General features: G+C 38.5%; 1 protein-coding gene across 5 annotated transcripts in view; it reads left to right on the top strand.

Annotated features, from left to right (window-relative positions):
• Window positions 1-18,359, top strand: part of inpp4b (inositol polyphosphate-4-phosphatase type II B) — a 137,735-nt gene that overhangs the window by 81,385 nt on the left and 37,991 nt on the right. For 3 of the 5 annotated variants that reach the window (XM_069167184.1, XM_069167183.1, XM_069167186.1), the window contains 4 exons: window positions 1,242-1,389; window positions 6,608-6,738; window positions 15,735-15,839; window positions 16,053-16,106. In XM_069167184.1, the coding sequence (XP_069023285.1) occupies window positions 1,242-1,389; window positions 6,608-6,738; window positions 15,735-15,839; window positions 16,053-16,106 (438 nt within the window). The remainder of the gene's footprint in view (window positions 1-1,241; window positions 1,390-6,607; window positions 6,739-15,734; window positions 15,840-16,052; window positions 16,107-18,359) is intronic. The other 2 variants (XM_069167187.1, XM_069167185.1) reach the window with 1 other exon arrangement.

Here is an 18,359-nt window from a genome sequence, read left to right as displayed (position 1 = left end):
ATGCTAAAGAGACAATTTGCCACTGAAAGTCAATGGAAAACACGAGACAAATTTGTCTTGTTGAAAAATTCCATATTATTCTGCAAGGCAGTATTTTTTTAAGTTTCAAATGGTCGGCCAAATTAAATGTGGAAACCAGCTTTTATTGAAACACACAGCACAGCACACATCATAAGACTGCATCCTAAATCAGTTACTCTTACCACACAAGAACTTCAACTGTGGTATGCCTTCTTTGCCCATGAAGGGCATCACTGAACAAAAGATGTTGCAGCACCAGAATTAATGGCTTGGACAATTAGACGGACGACTTTAAAAAAAAAAGAACAATTTAGAGCTAATTGTTACAGTACAGTATGAAGGGTTTGTTATGGGGTCAGGTCTCTGTACTGGCAGTAGGAGCAGAAGTATGGCTCCCACTTTTGAAATTCAAGCAAAACCATTTTCCTGCCATGCGTGTTTGACTACCCCAAGCAAGATTGTCGACGTTTCACCCCGGGCGCTTCAGCTCTGACTTATTGAGGGACTTTCTTTCTGACTGCAGCTCTGCAAACGAAAAAGGAGCAGTAAACACCGTTTAAGGCTCACAGCTTTTCTTGCCCTCTGCTGCCAGCATGCAGATAAGAGCATTAGAGCTGTTTTTCGTTTCCAGCCTTCGATTGCTGCTATTAGCCACTCTCTGCAAAAATGAAGATGAGACTGAATATGAATCGTTTCTAATGGCTGAGCTGGGCAGTGGGGTTCGCAAGGAAAGTTTCAAAATGATTCAACTTACTGTGCCTCACTGTTGTACAATACATAAGCAATTAAAATAGAAATGGAGGAAATAATAAGGCAAAGATTAACAGAACAAGGTCTCCGTATTTTGGTCTGTATTCTAGTCTGCTGTGCTGCCACTGAAGTACATAGAGAGAGAGAAAGAGAGAGCGAGAGAGAGAGAGAGAGAGAGAGAGAGAGAAGGCCTTGGACGATGTGAAATGCCTTATCTACGGCAGACAGTTATTGATTATAGAATTTAATTTGTGCTCCATACCTCATGTGACTTTTGAAGACTTTCTTTCTCTTCAGTGGCGTCCTTGAAGCAGGTGACTGTCAGAGTTGGTTTAGATGTTCTGCTTACCTTTTCTAAAATTAAAGAAGGATTATCTTTAGAATTTCTTTTGATGAGAAAATGTTATATTTCCTGCAGTGTCAGATGGCTCAATATCCCGTTCTTTCCTCCTTTTGTCTCCCTCTCGCAGTGTTCAGGAACCCAGTATGCAAGGTGTACAGATTTCAAACAGTGGAAAACAAGTGGATGCTTGTGCGGGAACAAATGGAGGAGTGTACTTTGTCGTTTAGCATCCCCAAACAGCTGCTCTCACTCTACATCCAGGAGGACATGAGCAGGTAAGACGCCTTTAAATCATACTGTTAATCCTGTGGATGTCATGGCAAAATTGTATCAGTTAGTTCTTATAGTCTTTGTGCAGGTAGAACAATCAGAAGTTAATCTAATTGCTCACTGTGGAATCTCCTTCTAGTTCAATTACTTCCTCCAATATCTAAATCAAACCCACTGTCAAAACCAAAAAACCTTGGTTTTGATCCATGTAAAAAGGTCATTATGGAAACGAAGAATGTAACTGCAGTTCAAGTCCAGTCCGGTTAATACTGTGTGAGAATCAGGGCAGGTGAAGACAATGACAGACAGGTGATGTTTCACCAGTCTCCGAGTGTGCATCCGTAAGTAGATCAAAGAGTCCCTTCCCTCAGGCTCGACCAGTGTTTGTCAAGACAGATCATTCTTCAACTAGCCTGTTGTCCCTAGCAACCCCTTCTCATACATAACACATGAACGAATACACACGCACGCGCGCCGCAGAACATGAGTTCTTTATGCTTACATCACTACGAGGACAAGGTACACAAAGATGCAATCAGACATTTGGATAAACTTGGTAGTAGGAGTTTTTGATTCGTAATCATCGCATGCAACTAAAGGAATCTCTCTCTCACACACACATACAGTTTAAGGATGCATTCACTTCCTCCACCACACTCATCCACACTGAAACAGTCACAGAGACATTCTTAACAGATTGACTAGATGAGCTTTGTCATTAGTTTACCCATCAAACTACTGGAATCCATTCAAATGCCCCAGACCGTAGTTCCCATGTCCTCTCTCTGTATCTCCAACCTCACTTTCTGTTTAAATAAAAAGTGATCTGCTCTGCCAACTCGTAATTTAAACCACAACTAAATTTAGAAGACAATTATAGAATATTTATGAAAATGTCTTATCTGTATAATACAGCTCATGAGCACTCAGCAGGCTCCAAACCATGACGACCATATACAATGCTTGTTTATTAACAGCCATGTGTACCGTATCTCCAGCTTGGTCGCTTAAGCACCTCTCCTATAATCCTCTTTAAATGTTGTCTTTCTCCACGGTGCCTCTCCATTTAGCCGATTCTGTCAGCCAAGCTCAGAGTGGTGCTAGCTCAGGGTTTTTAATGATTCCATTGGTGCTGCAAAGTTATGAGTCCCAGCAGCCGATGGTGGGTGGCTTAGTTTGCTTCACCGCTCTCTGATAATCTTGGATATTTCTTCCTTCTATTTGTTAGCTTTGATGTCTACACTCATGTTCTAATCTAACTGTATGAACACAGACGTGGCAGATGTGTTTCCCTCATTCCTCCAGTGAAGATGGTCTGTCTCCTTGAGTGTGTGTAAAGATAATGAATGTGTGTGTAGTAAAGTCTGTGGGTGTAGATGAAACTCCATTCTTTTGAGCTGTCTGGTTTCTCATTAATAGAAAAAAAACAAGTTATTCTCTTCTTTTTGTGTTAATTAACAAGTACTGTGTTTGTGTGTCAAGATTATATAGGTGACATTTTGACACCCAGCTTTTTTATTTCTACTTGTTCTGTACATTTAGGATCAGTAATAATGACTGTTCTTGTTACATGGAGCAGTTCAGAACCACCTGAATGTATGGTGAAACGAACGTTTGCTTTTCAGTCCTCACATTGGCTTTTATTGACCACGCACACAAAGCCTGCTGTGATTAAATTGAACAGGCACTATAACACACCATGAAATAAAGGTGCCCACATGACAGGTCTTTTCTCTTTGGGAACTGTGTTCTGTTATCCCAGTCATCGGTCTTGAGTCCATTTATCACATTGTCCCCCTTGATTTTTGTCAATGGTTTATTTTTCTGATATTTAAATTGCGTTTCAGTAGGAATCAAAGATTAAACTGCGTCAGCTTTTGATCGTCTTCATGCAAATAAAGGTCCTTATATAATTTGTGTTATTCTTTGTGCTTCTTTGTTTCTTTCTGTCCTTGTTTTGTACTATAATACTTTGTTTTTTGTCGATCCATTTGTATCTGTTGTTTACGCTTTTCATCTTCGGTTTTCTCATCTCTAAGTCCGTAAGTAGAACAAACAAAATACAGCTTGTGATTGTTTGGAAAGTATACCCAACTACATCATCTATTGTAGTAGTTGATGTAGTTATCACCCCCTACTGTACTGTAGGGGGGATAATACTTTTAGTTACTAAAGGATAAATAGTTTTCTAGCTGTCCTCATGTTTAAGGCTCCTTTAGATGAATTCCCAACAACTTATCCAATAATTATCAGAATTTTGAGTTATCAACAAAACCCGAACAGTAACAAAATATCCTCAACAAACTTAAATGTCCTCTCCTGGCATTAAAAAAAAAAAAAAAAACCTAAAACCTCATCTCCAGTTGTCAAAACATTAGTTCAAGAATTTTTTTCAAAGAAGAATAAAATCTTCTAATGCCTTAAAGTGGCTTGAATATAACATTACCTTCATTCAGTACTTACAGATCTGACATGTTGTTCTCACCTCAGCATGTTTTGTCAAAACCAGCTGTCATCTCTGAGATACACATAAGTTGCCTGAGGTTTAGGCACCAAAACCACGTGGTTAGGTTTAGGAAAAGATTGATATCGATAATCAGTCTATACTTACAATTGTTCCACAGTATAATCACACCTTTACTCTCTCCCGACAATAGTGAGCTGATTAAAGAAGGTGATAATAGCTATATCTCTCTATTCACCATCCCGCTGCCTTATCACTCTCATTTAGCAAGCAGATATGTTTATCTATTATTTTATCTATTCTCTGCTATTTACCAGGATCAACCACCCTGACCTTCCTTCCAGAACTAAAAAACAGATCTCTCAGGTGACATTAGAGTGGTTTACAGCTGTAAAGAACAAATAGCAATGTCTGAGGGGTTAGTCTAAGGATATAGGCCACCGTGAATGATTGCATTTGGTTAAGACTATTGACAAAATCTATTGCTATTTAAAAACAAAAAAACAATTGTAAATTGCCCTCTTGATTGGATAAAATTGTCCATTTATGGTATTAGGAGCTACTTCAATAGAGTGGGAACAATGCATTTGATTGAAACCAGTGAGAGATGTGGAGTGGCACTGCTTAGACCCTGTTAGCTGGGTCATATACCACGCTGCGACCTGTGATTGTTTTTTGATATAATTTGTTGGTATTTATTTTTTTTCAAACCGATGTTAGATATTTCCTTCTTTGAATTTGGTACCATTTACGATCCCATGTCTGGGTCTGCTGCACATCACTCCTTTTAAATAAACATATTAATCAATGGTCTTTGTAATTAAAAATTGTTTTAAGCACTTATTATATGAGTGAAAATGAACGACCTAAAACCAAACGCATGTCTCTGCTGCTCGTGGTGCTATGAGCTTCCTTTCCTCCTGATAATCTGAAATAAACGTACTTTGTCAGAAAGCATCCTATTTTTCTATGCCATAAACACGACTTACTTACAACCACCTACAGAGCGTGTCGGCAGGGTCGCCCAGCATGTAGCGCCTCTCTGCCTAGAGCTTGTTTCAAGCTCCAAGTTTGTTTGGAGCTACAAGGAGGCAAGAGAGGAGGAAAGTGTTTCACATGTGATCTACCATTTGTCTACAGCCTGTTCAGTTGTTTTTAGTTATGCTAAAAACATCTCACTGTCTTGTGTCATTTGCAAATGTTCCCAACATATACATGGTGAGCTGAAGGCATGCGGTGTAATTAAAGAATTAGTTTATCCAATTTACAATTAAGAATTAAAAAAAAATAAAAATCATCACCTACCTTAAGCAGATTCCATGCAGATAATTTGAGTTTAATTTGTGTATGTAATGGAGACACTGTTACTAAATGACCCTACTTTACATTTCTCTACTAGCAATTTCTTATTTCTAAATCGGTGATGTTTTCATATCTACAACTACCTCATTTTAGATGATAAACAGCAGTGTGCTCTTTGTTACAGACAACTAGTCTCACCCAATGTCAGCTGCTTTAGGTTCCCTGCAACACCAAAGCACATGCAGATATTTCTAATTGATGGATGGATACTTTTTTGTTCTCTTGGTGGAACCAATTCTTTAAAACGTTACAGGGTTGGTTAAAATATTGTTGGACCTGGACTTTTTTCTCTCGCTTCATCTCTCCCGCTTCTCTCTCTCTAGCATAATTTCTCTGCTGTGTATTGAAATACTTCAAAGTCATCTAAAAATAACTTACTTACATGGAGGAAACAAGAAAATAGTCTTCAGACGCTTTAGTATCTGCACCTAATGCTTTGTTTTAGTAGTTGAACTACAAGAAGTAAGTCATATTATGCATTCAAGAAATTATACCTGGTCTTAACAATAAGTCGAACAAACTAGTAATGATACATGAAGCCTTTCATTTTAGGTCACATAGTATACAAAATGCATGAGGTGTAATCACTAAAAATGGAGCTTGCTATCATGAAAGCAAAACACATGACTGTGTATTTGTGATCCTGAATAGCATATAAAAGCTCCTTAAACCACTCATTTCTATATCAGTCCAATTTACTTTTCCGTGGATGCTGGAGGGCTTGATTCTGAATGATATCTGTCCATCTCATGTCGCCTTTCATATACAAATGATGGCCAAGTGAAAGAAACTGCAGTTCCCAGTTGGAAATCAGCTACACACACAAACAAAATGCGCACACTCATGCGTCACTACAACTATCTTCTCAAGAAGGAGCGCAGGTGATTTTGGTCTCAGGCTACAGGCACAACTAACTGAAAGACAGACCACTGCTTGGTCCAGTGACACCAGTAAAGAGTGCATGAGTTTGTTACACAGTATATCTAATGGTAGAAAGACGGCAGGAGCAGGGGAGGAATTTGATAGGGCAGAGTAGATAAGTGGGCACCAGCTACACGCCTGAGGTTCAGAAATGTGTTTATCTGGCTCAGCACAGGATGCTTCTGGACACGGTGTGTGCGTGTGTGTCTGATTTAGAGTACAAGCTTGTGTTTTACCAGGATTGTTAATCACTTTTTGTCAGTGGGAAATTGAGGTAATTTAAAAGGACTTTGAAAAGCATGAGTATGATGCAACACCACCAGCTATAGCATTACAATATTACTCAGTACTTTTCTCAATAAAATGGGATTGTATTAAGTCAGTAAGCAAGCCGGCATTTATGGAGTTTATCGTGATGATCTGTGTACATCCATCAAAACCACAAGTGATCCTCATACATCTGTGTCTGTCTGTAGGGTGCAGGATCTGAGGGATCTGGGGGAGCTTTCTCCTCACTGGGACAACTTGAGGAAGGAGGTGATGGCAAGATATGGCGGAATCATCTGCTCCTACCAGGAGACTTTGGCTGAGCTGGACAAGATTACTGGTACGACTGTACACTCTTCTTTACATTCATACCTGAGTCCACACATGCATTAATTCTCTTATACACACACTGAAAGGTATTTCACTCATAAAAAAGCGTGACAATGAAATTTCAAGATGTTTGAAGTGTTTCATAGCTTGAGTATCTTTATTCAGATATGATATAGTACGATGACTGTGAATAACTGATGGCACTGCTTATTGACCAACTCTCTCTTTTCAGAGGAACTTAAATTAGTTTATTTGTAAAAAAAAAGTTTATAGTAAAGGTTGTCTCCTACTATGTGTGGTCCTTACATACAGAAACATCCTGGGAATAATTGAAGGAGTGTGGTATATAATGACTGTAGTCTGGTCCAACTTCTTCCCGTTGTGGATTCTGGTCATAGCTCAAAACACTGCAGCAGCCCTAAAGTTGTTAGATCAAGACAGGACTCACCAAGCTCAAGGATGGATTTGGGGTGATTTGTGTCAATGGCAAGCTTAGTGAGAAGTTGCTGTCAAAGAGTTTCCATAGCAACACAGGTTTCATTAGGGGCAATTGAAATGTGTGTATCGTGCCTATATGCTCTTTATATATATATATATCTAAATATGACCAGTGTACATAAAAACTGCTACACATGCATGCAAGCAGAAGCAATAAGTGGTGCATTTCATTTACAAATATTCAGTGTTCTATTTAGTATGCAAATATTTCCACACTTTTTGCAAATGTTTTACATAATAAAATTAATTCAACCAGTTAGGTCTAATGTGAACACAGGAAATAATTATGCTGTCTCTTTTGGCCCGACATTCAACAAGAAAAAAATTAACATGTGATTATGCCACATGCCAGCAATGATGAGGTGTTTAAAATGCATTTGGTAATATGTTTGTGATGCGTGTGTTGTCTTTGCTTTAAACACTAAAAGCAAGATGAAAACTAATGCTACATGTGAACTGCTAGCTTCTACTGTACCGTGTATACAGTAGGTGCTGTTCTTGTATATATACTCTAGTACTCAAAGACAGGCCCTGTTTGCACATGGTATTAACATGGGTGTGAATGCACCTAAGATGCATAGACAACGCATTAAGATCTGACCAGCTCTGGGCTGCATATGGCTGTATTGCTTTAGCAGCTTGTACACAAACATGTTCTGGGCCACATTGAAGGACCGCAAACAGAAGTTGACTTGCAAACTCAACTGGTGTCTTACAAAGTGGCTGCAAGTGAATAAAAACACAAACAGTTTACCTGACACTTGTTTCAGCAAAGCTCCCTCTGTTTTTTGTTTTTCTAAATATGTGTTGTCTGCAATTTCTTAGACAATCAGACCTACAACTGTGGAAGAGCCCCACTCCCTTGCACATTACATTACATTTCATTTAGCTGACGCTTTTATCCAAAGCGACTTACAATAAGTGCATTTCAACCATGAGGGTACAAAAACCAGAACAACAGGAATCAGGTAAATACAATTTCTTCAAGAAAGCCAAACTACAAAGTGCTATAAGTAAGTGTAATTTTAAGTGCTACTAAAGTTCTACTGTTCAAGGGTGTGCACGGATCATTTATTCACCCGAGTTCAGTTCCGACTTTCTCAAACCCGCTGGAATCATTAAATAATCAGAGCCTGAACCGATGTGATCAGGTCATGCCTGACAGGGCTCAGGTTGAGAGTTACAAATTCAAGTGTTCAGACATTTATACTTTCCTACATAGTGAGTTGAGGATGAGTTTCAACTTTTGCTGGATATTTTGAGCACAAAGTGAAAAAAGGCAACCAATCAGCTCCGAATATACTCAGGTAATTTTCCTCATCAGATTATTTGTCTCTATCTGGTGCTGCATGCACTTGCTGAGTCTAGGCTACAATAATAATTTGAAAGCCACCGTAGGGGTCTGAATGATTTCAGAGATCTTCATGATCAACATAATAGCTTTTATTTACACTGTATTTGTTAAAAACCCATTGTGCATCACAACAAAGTGAATTTTTTTTAATTTTTTTGGACATCATAATTTGTGAGAATAATAGACAAAATGTAAAATATGTCTTAAGTAGACTTGTTGATGGCACATTAAATAAGGCTCCAGTGAGCAAAGATATCTAATTTTATTAAATACCTGTTGCTACAACTCCTCCTCATTTTTCTGTATGTGTTTACAAGTTTATTTACATGATGTATGTGTTTATTTGCACATAAACAGGGGAAGTGAGATCCAATCATAAGTGGTCACTGGAGATGCATGTTAATGCCGCGTGTGAACTGACGCACTTCGTGTGCCGTCTGCTTGAACGGTTGAATCACCCACCTTATATTAATGCCAAGTGTGTTCAGGACTGCATTCTCATTTGATTTTTCAAAACGACAGATGTTAGGTGTTCATAATACATTATCCATGTCTGTCCTCAGTAAAGATCATTAAATTATTACAAATTAAAATCTCAATACGAATAACAAAAGCTCATGAACTGACCAGTCTGAATTTGTTTCTTTCAAACACCTCTACCTCTATGCATATTTTATCCACGAACACTTCTGCTGGTGATTAATTTTACACTGATTTACTTTCATCCCCATAATGAGATATTTGTCTATGCTGCTCTTTTCTTTGCCCGCAGCTGATAAGAAATATAAATGGCTAAGCCTCTGCGCTGCCTGCCTGGGCCCCAACGAGGGGGGTTTGGGGGGAATGGATAATGTGGCATTGGTCATTATGGTTCCTGACAAGTCCTTTAGCGTGCCCCAGATGTTGCAATACATGGAAGATCCCCTGCCTGTCTTGCCACTCTAATCCAGTCCTGTAATAACTAAATAGGATGACAGACATTGTTAAACAAGCTGGGTGGGAAAGCTGCTGCAGATTAATTATTGATAAGTAATATGATTAAAAAAGGTTGAGAGAAAAGACAAAAAGAGACAGACTGTGGAGGAGGCTGAGTGGCTGAGCAAAGACAGGGAAGACAAGGAATGAAAAAATAATTACCTGGATAATCAAATGGTGATCAATATGAGGACTGAGCAGGATTCAACAGAAAGAAGTTCATTAAAATAAAGTTAGTGGGGCTTGCTATTACTTGTATGTGCACACAAATGAAGGCCTTTTAGTGGATGTATCAATATGTTCTTACTTTCAAATTACTCATCTGTAATTACTACATTTAATCAAGATATATTTTAAGCTTATATACACTAAATTATGTCGTATTTTAATGGTACTCTTCAGGTTTGTAAATAACAAAACTGATGGGAGGATGAGAGATGTAAAATGCTCCCACAGGGTAGACTTTTGCATTTCCTACATTTTAATTATGTTTTTAAAATAATTAGGTTTTGCAGATTTGCACATGGCTCTAGGGATTGCTGTCCTTAAATAGGATTATTTGTGCATTTATATTAAGCAGAGGACCTCTTATGCACACATAATTGAAGGTCAGAACTGAGTCAGGAGGATTTTCATGTGCAAAGAAGAATCAGTGGCCTGTGAATAATATAGGCCTGATGTAGGTTTATTTGTCTTCTATTTATTATTTATTTCCAAGAAAGAAAATAAAAACTGAGGTTGAGAAACTTTACTTAGTACAAAAATGAGGGGAAAAGGAGAAGCAGCCCTGCGGGAGGTCGAGGAGTCCCCATGTTCAGGTTCAGCACCCTGCCTGATTCTATTTTGTCCACTTTTAATGATGCACTGACCTAAACGAACACATCAGATGCTCTAATAACTGTTTTTTATTCATAAATTAAAAAAAAAAAAAAATCCCTCGCTTCATTGTTTACCAGCTGGTGAATTAAAGGCACAGACATAATCCTGTTAGTGTGTTGTTTGTTCAATACTGTTGGCACAGAACTGTCAGTCATCCCATAAGCGGAGCGCTGGACCCCCAATACTTCACTTATAGGATAACGACAGCCTAAAGCCAAGAGCTGAGTATTTAAGGCAGCGTCATATATCTGTGTGGCTGGCAGTAAAGTTATTGTACCGATAGCAGGACAGGTGGACGTGATAGCTCATATCTTACATTCTCTCTGATATCTGTATTAGGACAGTCATCTCTGCAGTCTGCTGCCTCCAGGTAAAGATGTTCAGCTGTGGAGTGCACAGAAATATTCTTTTCTGCAGGTTAAATTTAATGGTCAAAATGTTAAAAGACATAGATTGGTTAAAAGGAAAAAAAAGAGGTACTGTCAGACACAACTCACTTGTCTAATTCACACTCCTCTCAGTCTGAATCCACTGCTCACACAGCATGTGTCCAATCATCCTCTGTGTCTGCAATATGTTAGAACTGTAGATTGATTAAAAAGCCTGCTGTGCTCTTAGTGCCTTAGGACCATGACAATGAAACCCTCAACATAGGACCACTTTCATCTGACAGGATGCTTTTTTCATGCCTGATTGTTGCAGTTTGTGATCTTTTTTTTTTTTATTATTGTTCAGTTTGTCCTCAGGCACCTACGCAGAAGATTTTCAATGCATAGGATTTTGGTTTGCTCGTCTTCTAAAGGAATGAAAGAATTAGAGAAAAGTGGCTCAGAGAACAGGAATGACAGAAAAGATTAAAAGAAGAGATAGTGGTTGGATGTTGGTCACTACTGCCTGAATCCAGTCTTTCTGTCACATAGCCAGCCCACCTGGGCAAACAGATGGGAATCTGATATGGCTAATTCATCTAACCTACAATGGTCACGAGCTTCATTAGCCTGGTCCCCAGAGCTCTGGAGCTGGCAGTGAGAGCCCACTGAGCAGGGATGACAGCACAGCCATTGACTTGAATGTTACTCTTTGGAAGCAATTCTTTCTAGTCCAGAAATGTGTTTACTGAGGAGATCAGTTTATCTGGATGGATAAAAGTTTATAACCGTATACAGTATAAAGAAATTGTTTCATTATCTAGCCAGTGGCAAAGCTATGTTGTTGTGTTATGGGGTTTGTCTGTAAACTGAAATCTTTCAACAGCCTCGTAGTCTCCAGGGGTTGAAGCCTGCTGGTGACTTTTACTCTTCAGCACCACCATGACATCGACATTTTTTTCATCGTTTGATGACTTTCTTTGAAATTATCTAGATATTTTCGCCCCCAGAGGATACGTTTGAGGTATTTGCTCATTTCGATAGGCCCGATGCTTTGGTTTAGGACTAGATATCTGCCAGACTCATGCCATTTACTTCAGTCTCAGCTCTACTTGTTGTGCTTGTGTTCAGTGGTAATGAGCAAACGTTAGCATGCTATAGTGAACTTGGTAAAGACTACAACTGAAGGGCTATCATGCTGGTATTAGCATTTAGCACAAACCATCTCATTGTCAAATTACAGCCTCACAGAGCCACCAGCATGCCTATAATCTGCTTGTCCTGTTGACCTAAAGAGCACAGTGCTTGTCTTGTCCTTGGGACTAACTAGTGGACATTAGATGTGCTAGCAGCAAAAAGGTTGTCCTGGTACCCAAATGATTTACTTGAAAGTTGAAATATTTCTCTGGTACCTAATATTGAATGTGTTTATACTGCATATTTTGCCACATGTGAAGCTCATGCTTTGTTTTTTTTATTGTATCCAATAGACAGGATGTACATTCAGTAGTTAGAAATGGCATCTGTTTATATTTGCACTTTGATAATGGGCAGCAAATCTGCTGCAACCTAGTAAGAAGTCATGATTGATTTTCAGTGCTTGAAAAACAAACACATCGCTGTCAGCTCCAGCTGAGTCATTTGTGTCATCTATATTTGAGGTAACACGTTTTTGCTTGAGTGGGTCTGCAGTCTCAACATTATATGCAATAATTGAGCTGCAGTGGATTTGTTTTCATGTTTGGCCTACCTGCCTGATAATGATACAAATCTGTGGCGGCTAACAGGTTTTCACATCTCGATTTCTATGTCAACATACACATTCTGTAGTACGGGGATTCTGATTGGTAGATACTGGACTGTTGCCTCAAGAGTAATTAATGAAAAGGGGAAGAAAAGCTTCGTAGCTCTCATAAAGGTGAGCCATGGCGAATGTCAAAAAGAAGAGCTTAAATGTGCCACTTTAGTCATTATGCTGCAATTAACACACATTATAGGGACACACTGTGCTTCATTTTAACACACTGAACCACCACACAAATTAAATATACTATAATATCATAAGAAGGTTAATAATTGCTGACAGGCAAGTATGTTTTCTCAATGTTGCTATTCTTTACATTTGGACATTTTAGTAACTGAAGACTTTTTGATGGTGGTTATAAGAAACAAAACATTGTAGACAAGAATTGACTTTCTTTGAGAAACCTGAGTGTTAAATTGAATTGCCTCTTATGTTTGTAAATAAATATACAAATTGGTTATGGTAAAGTAATAATAGGGAAAACAGGTTTGGCCCCTATAAACTTGAATGTCTGTCACTGACTGAGTGATCAAAGTTACACGATCAGCCATCCAAAGCCTTCAACTTCCTGTATGCTTTTCAAATTAAAAGCCTTCCAGTGATGCATACATGGTCCAGCCGTGTTGGCCTCGTCTTTTTATTGCTCTGATGCTGATTGATGTAAACCACTGCACAGGAAAGTTTTTATTCTTTCCTGGGGAGAAAAATCCCTTCCTCTCCTACCATTCCTTTCAGAGGAATGTGATGATGTGTTTCCTGCATCAGTAAAGGCAGACTGTCTGAAAAGAAGAACAAAAAAACTGTGTGGATATCCTTTTAAGATACAGTCTTTGTGGGAAGACAGATGATTAAAGACCTTTGTCAACAGAGGTTTAAACTTTATCAACAGGCAAACTTAAAGAAAAGTCATTACAGCAGCACTGAAATAATTTGTAAAGTCATCTCTGTAATCTGCCAATTATATTTCATATATTATCAAAAACTGGAACAGAAGCCTTTTCACATTAACACTGTAATGTTATAAAAAGGAACATAATATAGAAATATAACATCAAGATCATTTGGCCATTTTTGCTTATGAAATACGAGGTAGAGAGAAATCAATATACTGAAACACTAAATGAATCTGCTGTAATTAAAACAATCTGATGTAACCTCTCAAGCATATGAATGTCTTCACACACTTGTGTGAAACTCATTAGTTGTTACATCACAATTTGGATTAATGAGGTAAACCATTCCCTCTACAACAAAATAATTTGTCACATACAAGCTGGAACACATCAAACTTGCTCTACAGCAGTTTTTTTTAATAGTTTTTTCTAACTCCACCGTAATGCTTTCGACGGGGAATTCAAAGTCATCTGCCTTAAAAGAGGGTTAATTAAGTTTTGATGCCTCGATAATGAAACTTTGTGATATTAGATTGTTTGTTCCTCTTTTGGTCTTCTGCACCTTCCCTGAATATCTTCATTTCAAGTGAATTATCTCTATGTGCCGACATCACAACACTTCTTTAATTACTTTGGTTGCTTGATTTTTCTTAAAAACTTAGCCCCCTCTTAAAAAGTCTCATCAACTCTATTTAAATATTTGAGATTTGAGCAGCCAATGTGCAGCGTCAGAGTGTGACTTTGATCTTAGCTGTAAACCACAAACAAAGAGTATTGTTTAGCAGAAAAATGTTATTGGACATTTTGTGTAAAGTCGTGGCTGCAAAGGTGATACAATCCTGTGCTTAATGGGTTACACTGCAACATTAGAGGATATTATAAGCACTTAATTGAAAAGTATCTACTTTCGAGCTTGTTGATATCTAATTGATACATTCTCTATCTAATATGCTGTATACAGAAGTGTGTTAAATGATCTTGCATGAACATTTAATAATTATTTCAACACATATTTAAACACCATCCGTGATGTCCAACAAGGAGTTATTTTGCATCCCACTGTTATACATTTTAATTTGGTTTTGCTGGACTTTTTTTTTTTTTAAGGTAAACTTCTCAACACACCCCTCAATGAGGAGGAATGAAAAAGTGATATTTAGTTATTGTAACAATGAAGTTGTAAAAATCCCTACACCCTTTGAGGTAAAGTTGTATCTCTACTGCAGCTACTTCCACAGCTTCTAATTTAAATTGATTCTGATTTGCTGTTGCACTGGTAAATCCTTTAAGAGAACAATTAGATAATATTTCCTGTTTCTGTCTCTTTTTCCTGACAACATTAAGCCACCCAGTGATCAAAAGAAAGGCCACATAGTGATGTTGGAATGATCATATTATAGCTGTAGCAGAACGCGGGGGCTTTCAATACGCCAAGAAGCTTTCACAGAAATGTTTTTGTCCTTGATTTCTTTACCAACACAATCGTGTTTTGTGAAAACACAATACAGCCTATTCAGTGCATGAATGTTGCTCCATTACTCCACCTCACGTTCTATGTAAAAGGTAAAAACACGCAGTGAGGGCATTGTTGTTCTGCCACTAGTGTGGCAGCAGTAGTAGTCACAGAGCTGAAATGACATCCCTGTAAAAGGGATGGTAGGCATGGTGCAGGACTAGACACCGACGTGTCCTCTGTTTCCCGAAAGCCGGGAATGCTATCTACAAACACACACGGGGGCATCATAATGATGCTTGGTTTGGTTTAGTGTAAAAAAGAAATGCTGACCTAATGACAGTTAGCCTCATCAAGGTTCATCCTACTCACAGACACTGCACATCACATTAACATGAAATATATAGTCTTGTATTACACATCTGTTACCAAATTACATCTAACACAGAGTTTTATATTATATTAATGCAATTATCAATATTATTACAATAAAACATTACAGACACTGTTTACACTGTGATATGCACCAGTTCGTATTGTATTTTACCTTCTGTTTTTGGGTTGGTTGTATTTTTCTCACTGTAAAGTTACTTGTATTTTTCTTTTACTTTTACTTTTTAGTTGTTGATTATCATGCATCACTTTACCAAGACAAATTCTTTGTGTGTAAAAATTTTCTTGGCAATAAATCCCCATTTTATTCTGTCTCTTTATGGCAATATTCCAGGTCCTCCGTTCATAACTGGCTAATGTGACACACACTGTTGTCTCTGTTTTTTCAGGTCATTCATTCAAGCCGAGCTGCTGCAAAGCCCAGAAGTCCCTGGAGTTCATCCCAATAAACCTGCACACCCAGAGGATGAGGGTGACGTGCCCCAAAAAAACAGGTATTACACAACTGTCTTAGAGACAAACTTCGAATCACGTACGTTTCACGTACTGACATCAGATTGTCCTCCACTCTCAGTCAACAGCTTGGCTCTATAGAAAGGAGCCCTTTATGTTATGCAAAGCACAGCTTCTGCAACATATGACCTCTATAAGCTGTGGTGGTTGTCGCCAACTGTTGTCCTTCTATGCTTGACTTCTCCATCTGTCAGAGATACTCAGAGGACTCAGACAGGGTGGTTCCAGGTCATCACCCAGGCTGAAAGGTGAGAATTAACTTGGCCTGAGAAAAATAGATAAAACACTAATTAAGCCCTTTGCGTTTTTTGGGGAGTGAAAGACTCGGCTGTCTCATCCAGGTCTCTGGCTGGTGGAGGCTATTAGTGCCTTGAAACTGTCTCAGTGTATTAAAGCAACTAATAATGGCAGAAAGAATTTGTAAAATCAAGTCGTCATACTATCCCACAACGTTTTTGTTCTGACAAGGCACAAAAATTGGGAAAACCATATTGAAACTAGCCTTAGAGAAGTTTGTCAATTGATTGATAGGCATGGTTAATTACTCTCTGCGCACAATTTACACCTTAACTCAGTTCCAGACAGCAATGCTTTAGCTGATGTGTGAGCACACACCACTATATGACTCTACGTACTACATACCTGCATGTTACAGACTTCTCCCACTGGCTACAAAATGTCAGTTAAGAAATTTGAATAATGTTGAAAAGCCGTGATGCCAAACAGCACAAAAATAGTTGAGTAACAAAACTATTGACTCAATGCATCATATGAATCAAGTCTGTCAGTATGACTGTTATATTAGACCGCATTAATTATCTGGACCTGATAAACTGGCAACAGACTGCATGTTTCAAGTATTAAAAAAGTTACCGTGAAATTTGCTGAACCTGTGTGAATATGGGAAAACACAGCTTTACAACAGACTGAACATGACATCAGTGGTCATCTGATGTGAATCAAACAAAAAACGGCACGCGTTTTCATTTACTTTAACAACATTGTTGAATATGAAATGCCTATTTAATTTTCACATTTTGCTTGATTTAAAAAAAGGAAAAACATGTGATAAATGTGATAAATGGCTGCAATCAGTCAGGCCCAGGAAACACTGGAACCTGGTGCTTAATGCAGCTGAGTTTCAGTTTCCAACCACATCAATTGCTCCATTGTTCCATTTGATGTTCTAAAGTGATGCATTTCCTTGCAATCTACTCAACAATGCTGAACCCTGCATTTTTGTCAATTGATCATTCAACAGGTAAAGGAAATCAGGGAAAAATAACATTTTGAGCTTTAAAACATTTGTTATGCAGTTAATGGCTGTCATTTGTCTCTGAAATGACAACTGTAAAAATATTTCCAGCCTAAAAAGCTCAGCTTGGCAGAGCTGAACTAAAAATCATTGTTCAACATATATTTGGGTCAAGTAAAAGGATGTTTTGTTATTGTTAAAAAGAATTGTTGAATGGGTTAAGTATGAATTATATGCACTCATCCTGCCTGCCACAATCAGTTTCCTCTTTAAGAAAGCGATTGTCCTCTCAGTACTTAAACAGCTTGTTCTGTTGTTGATTTAGTGGGAATAGATGGTGTGAGAGGAAGAGCAGGCAAATCATGCACAAATTGGTTATTGTGCTTGATGTCCTGAAACCCGCCATTGTTTTTTTCGCAATACTTCTGCTGTGAGAGAACCAATTAAGGGAACCTGGATATCTGAAACCTCCAGGGGCCAGACGTATGGCAGTCAGGGAAGCCTGTTGGCTGAGCACAGGGGTAATTAATGGTAGAAACAGTGGGTAGTACTAGCAGCAATGCCCCGACGTCAAACCGCTATTGGTCCATTGTGGTGCTGTCATTTACTTTACTCTATAGCAAAACTTGGAACAGTTCTGTCATTAATTTATATTTCCAACAATCTGTTTTCCTACGGTCAGAGCTGTGGACTGCGGCTTTCTCAGGGGTGTTCATTAACTGACCTGGCACGAAACCACACCAAAATATTCACCCTCATAATCCCTCCATCCACCTCCTTTTCCCACCTCCCTGTTTTTCTGATTTAATTGTCAGCTTCATCCATTACTCATTCAAAACGAGTCCTCTTCTAAGCACCTCTGTGGCCGCCTAGCTGTCTGTGAGCTGTTTATTTACTTTTGACGCTGGTGTACAAATTGAAACGAAGCTCTGTGACATTGGCTGTCCTTCCGGTTTAACATGGGACCAGCGCTACACTAAGACCAAGACATGTCTGGAGAAAGATGACTGATAGTACAGTGATATATAGACATTGATATAATGTCACAGCGCTTTAGATCACATTGGTTTTTTGGGGGGGGTTTGGTGCAAAAATACTGTTTGTGTGGTTTGTTACCTAATTTATGGAAGGAAACACTTTGCAGGCACACATCACATAACTTTCACATTTTAATATGAACTCAAGCCCTGAAACAGCTGCTTGTATTATTAATCAATTCTGAGCCAATCCTCATGTCAGGTGTCAT

This window comes from Embiotoca jacksoni, unplaced genomic scaffold (assembly GCF_022577435.1).
Source record: "Embiotoca jacksoni isolate LCO1_2020_lvr unplaced genomic scaffold, fEmbJac1.0.p SCAF_4, whole genome shotgun sequence".
Lineage (NCBI taxonomy): Eukaryota > Metazoa > Chordata > Actinopteri > Embiotocidae > Embiotoca > Embiotoca jacksoni.
This window is presented reverse-complemented; position numbering and strand designations above follow the sequence as displayed.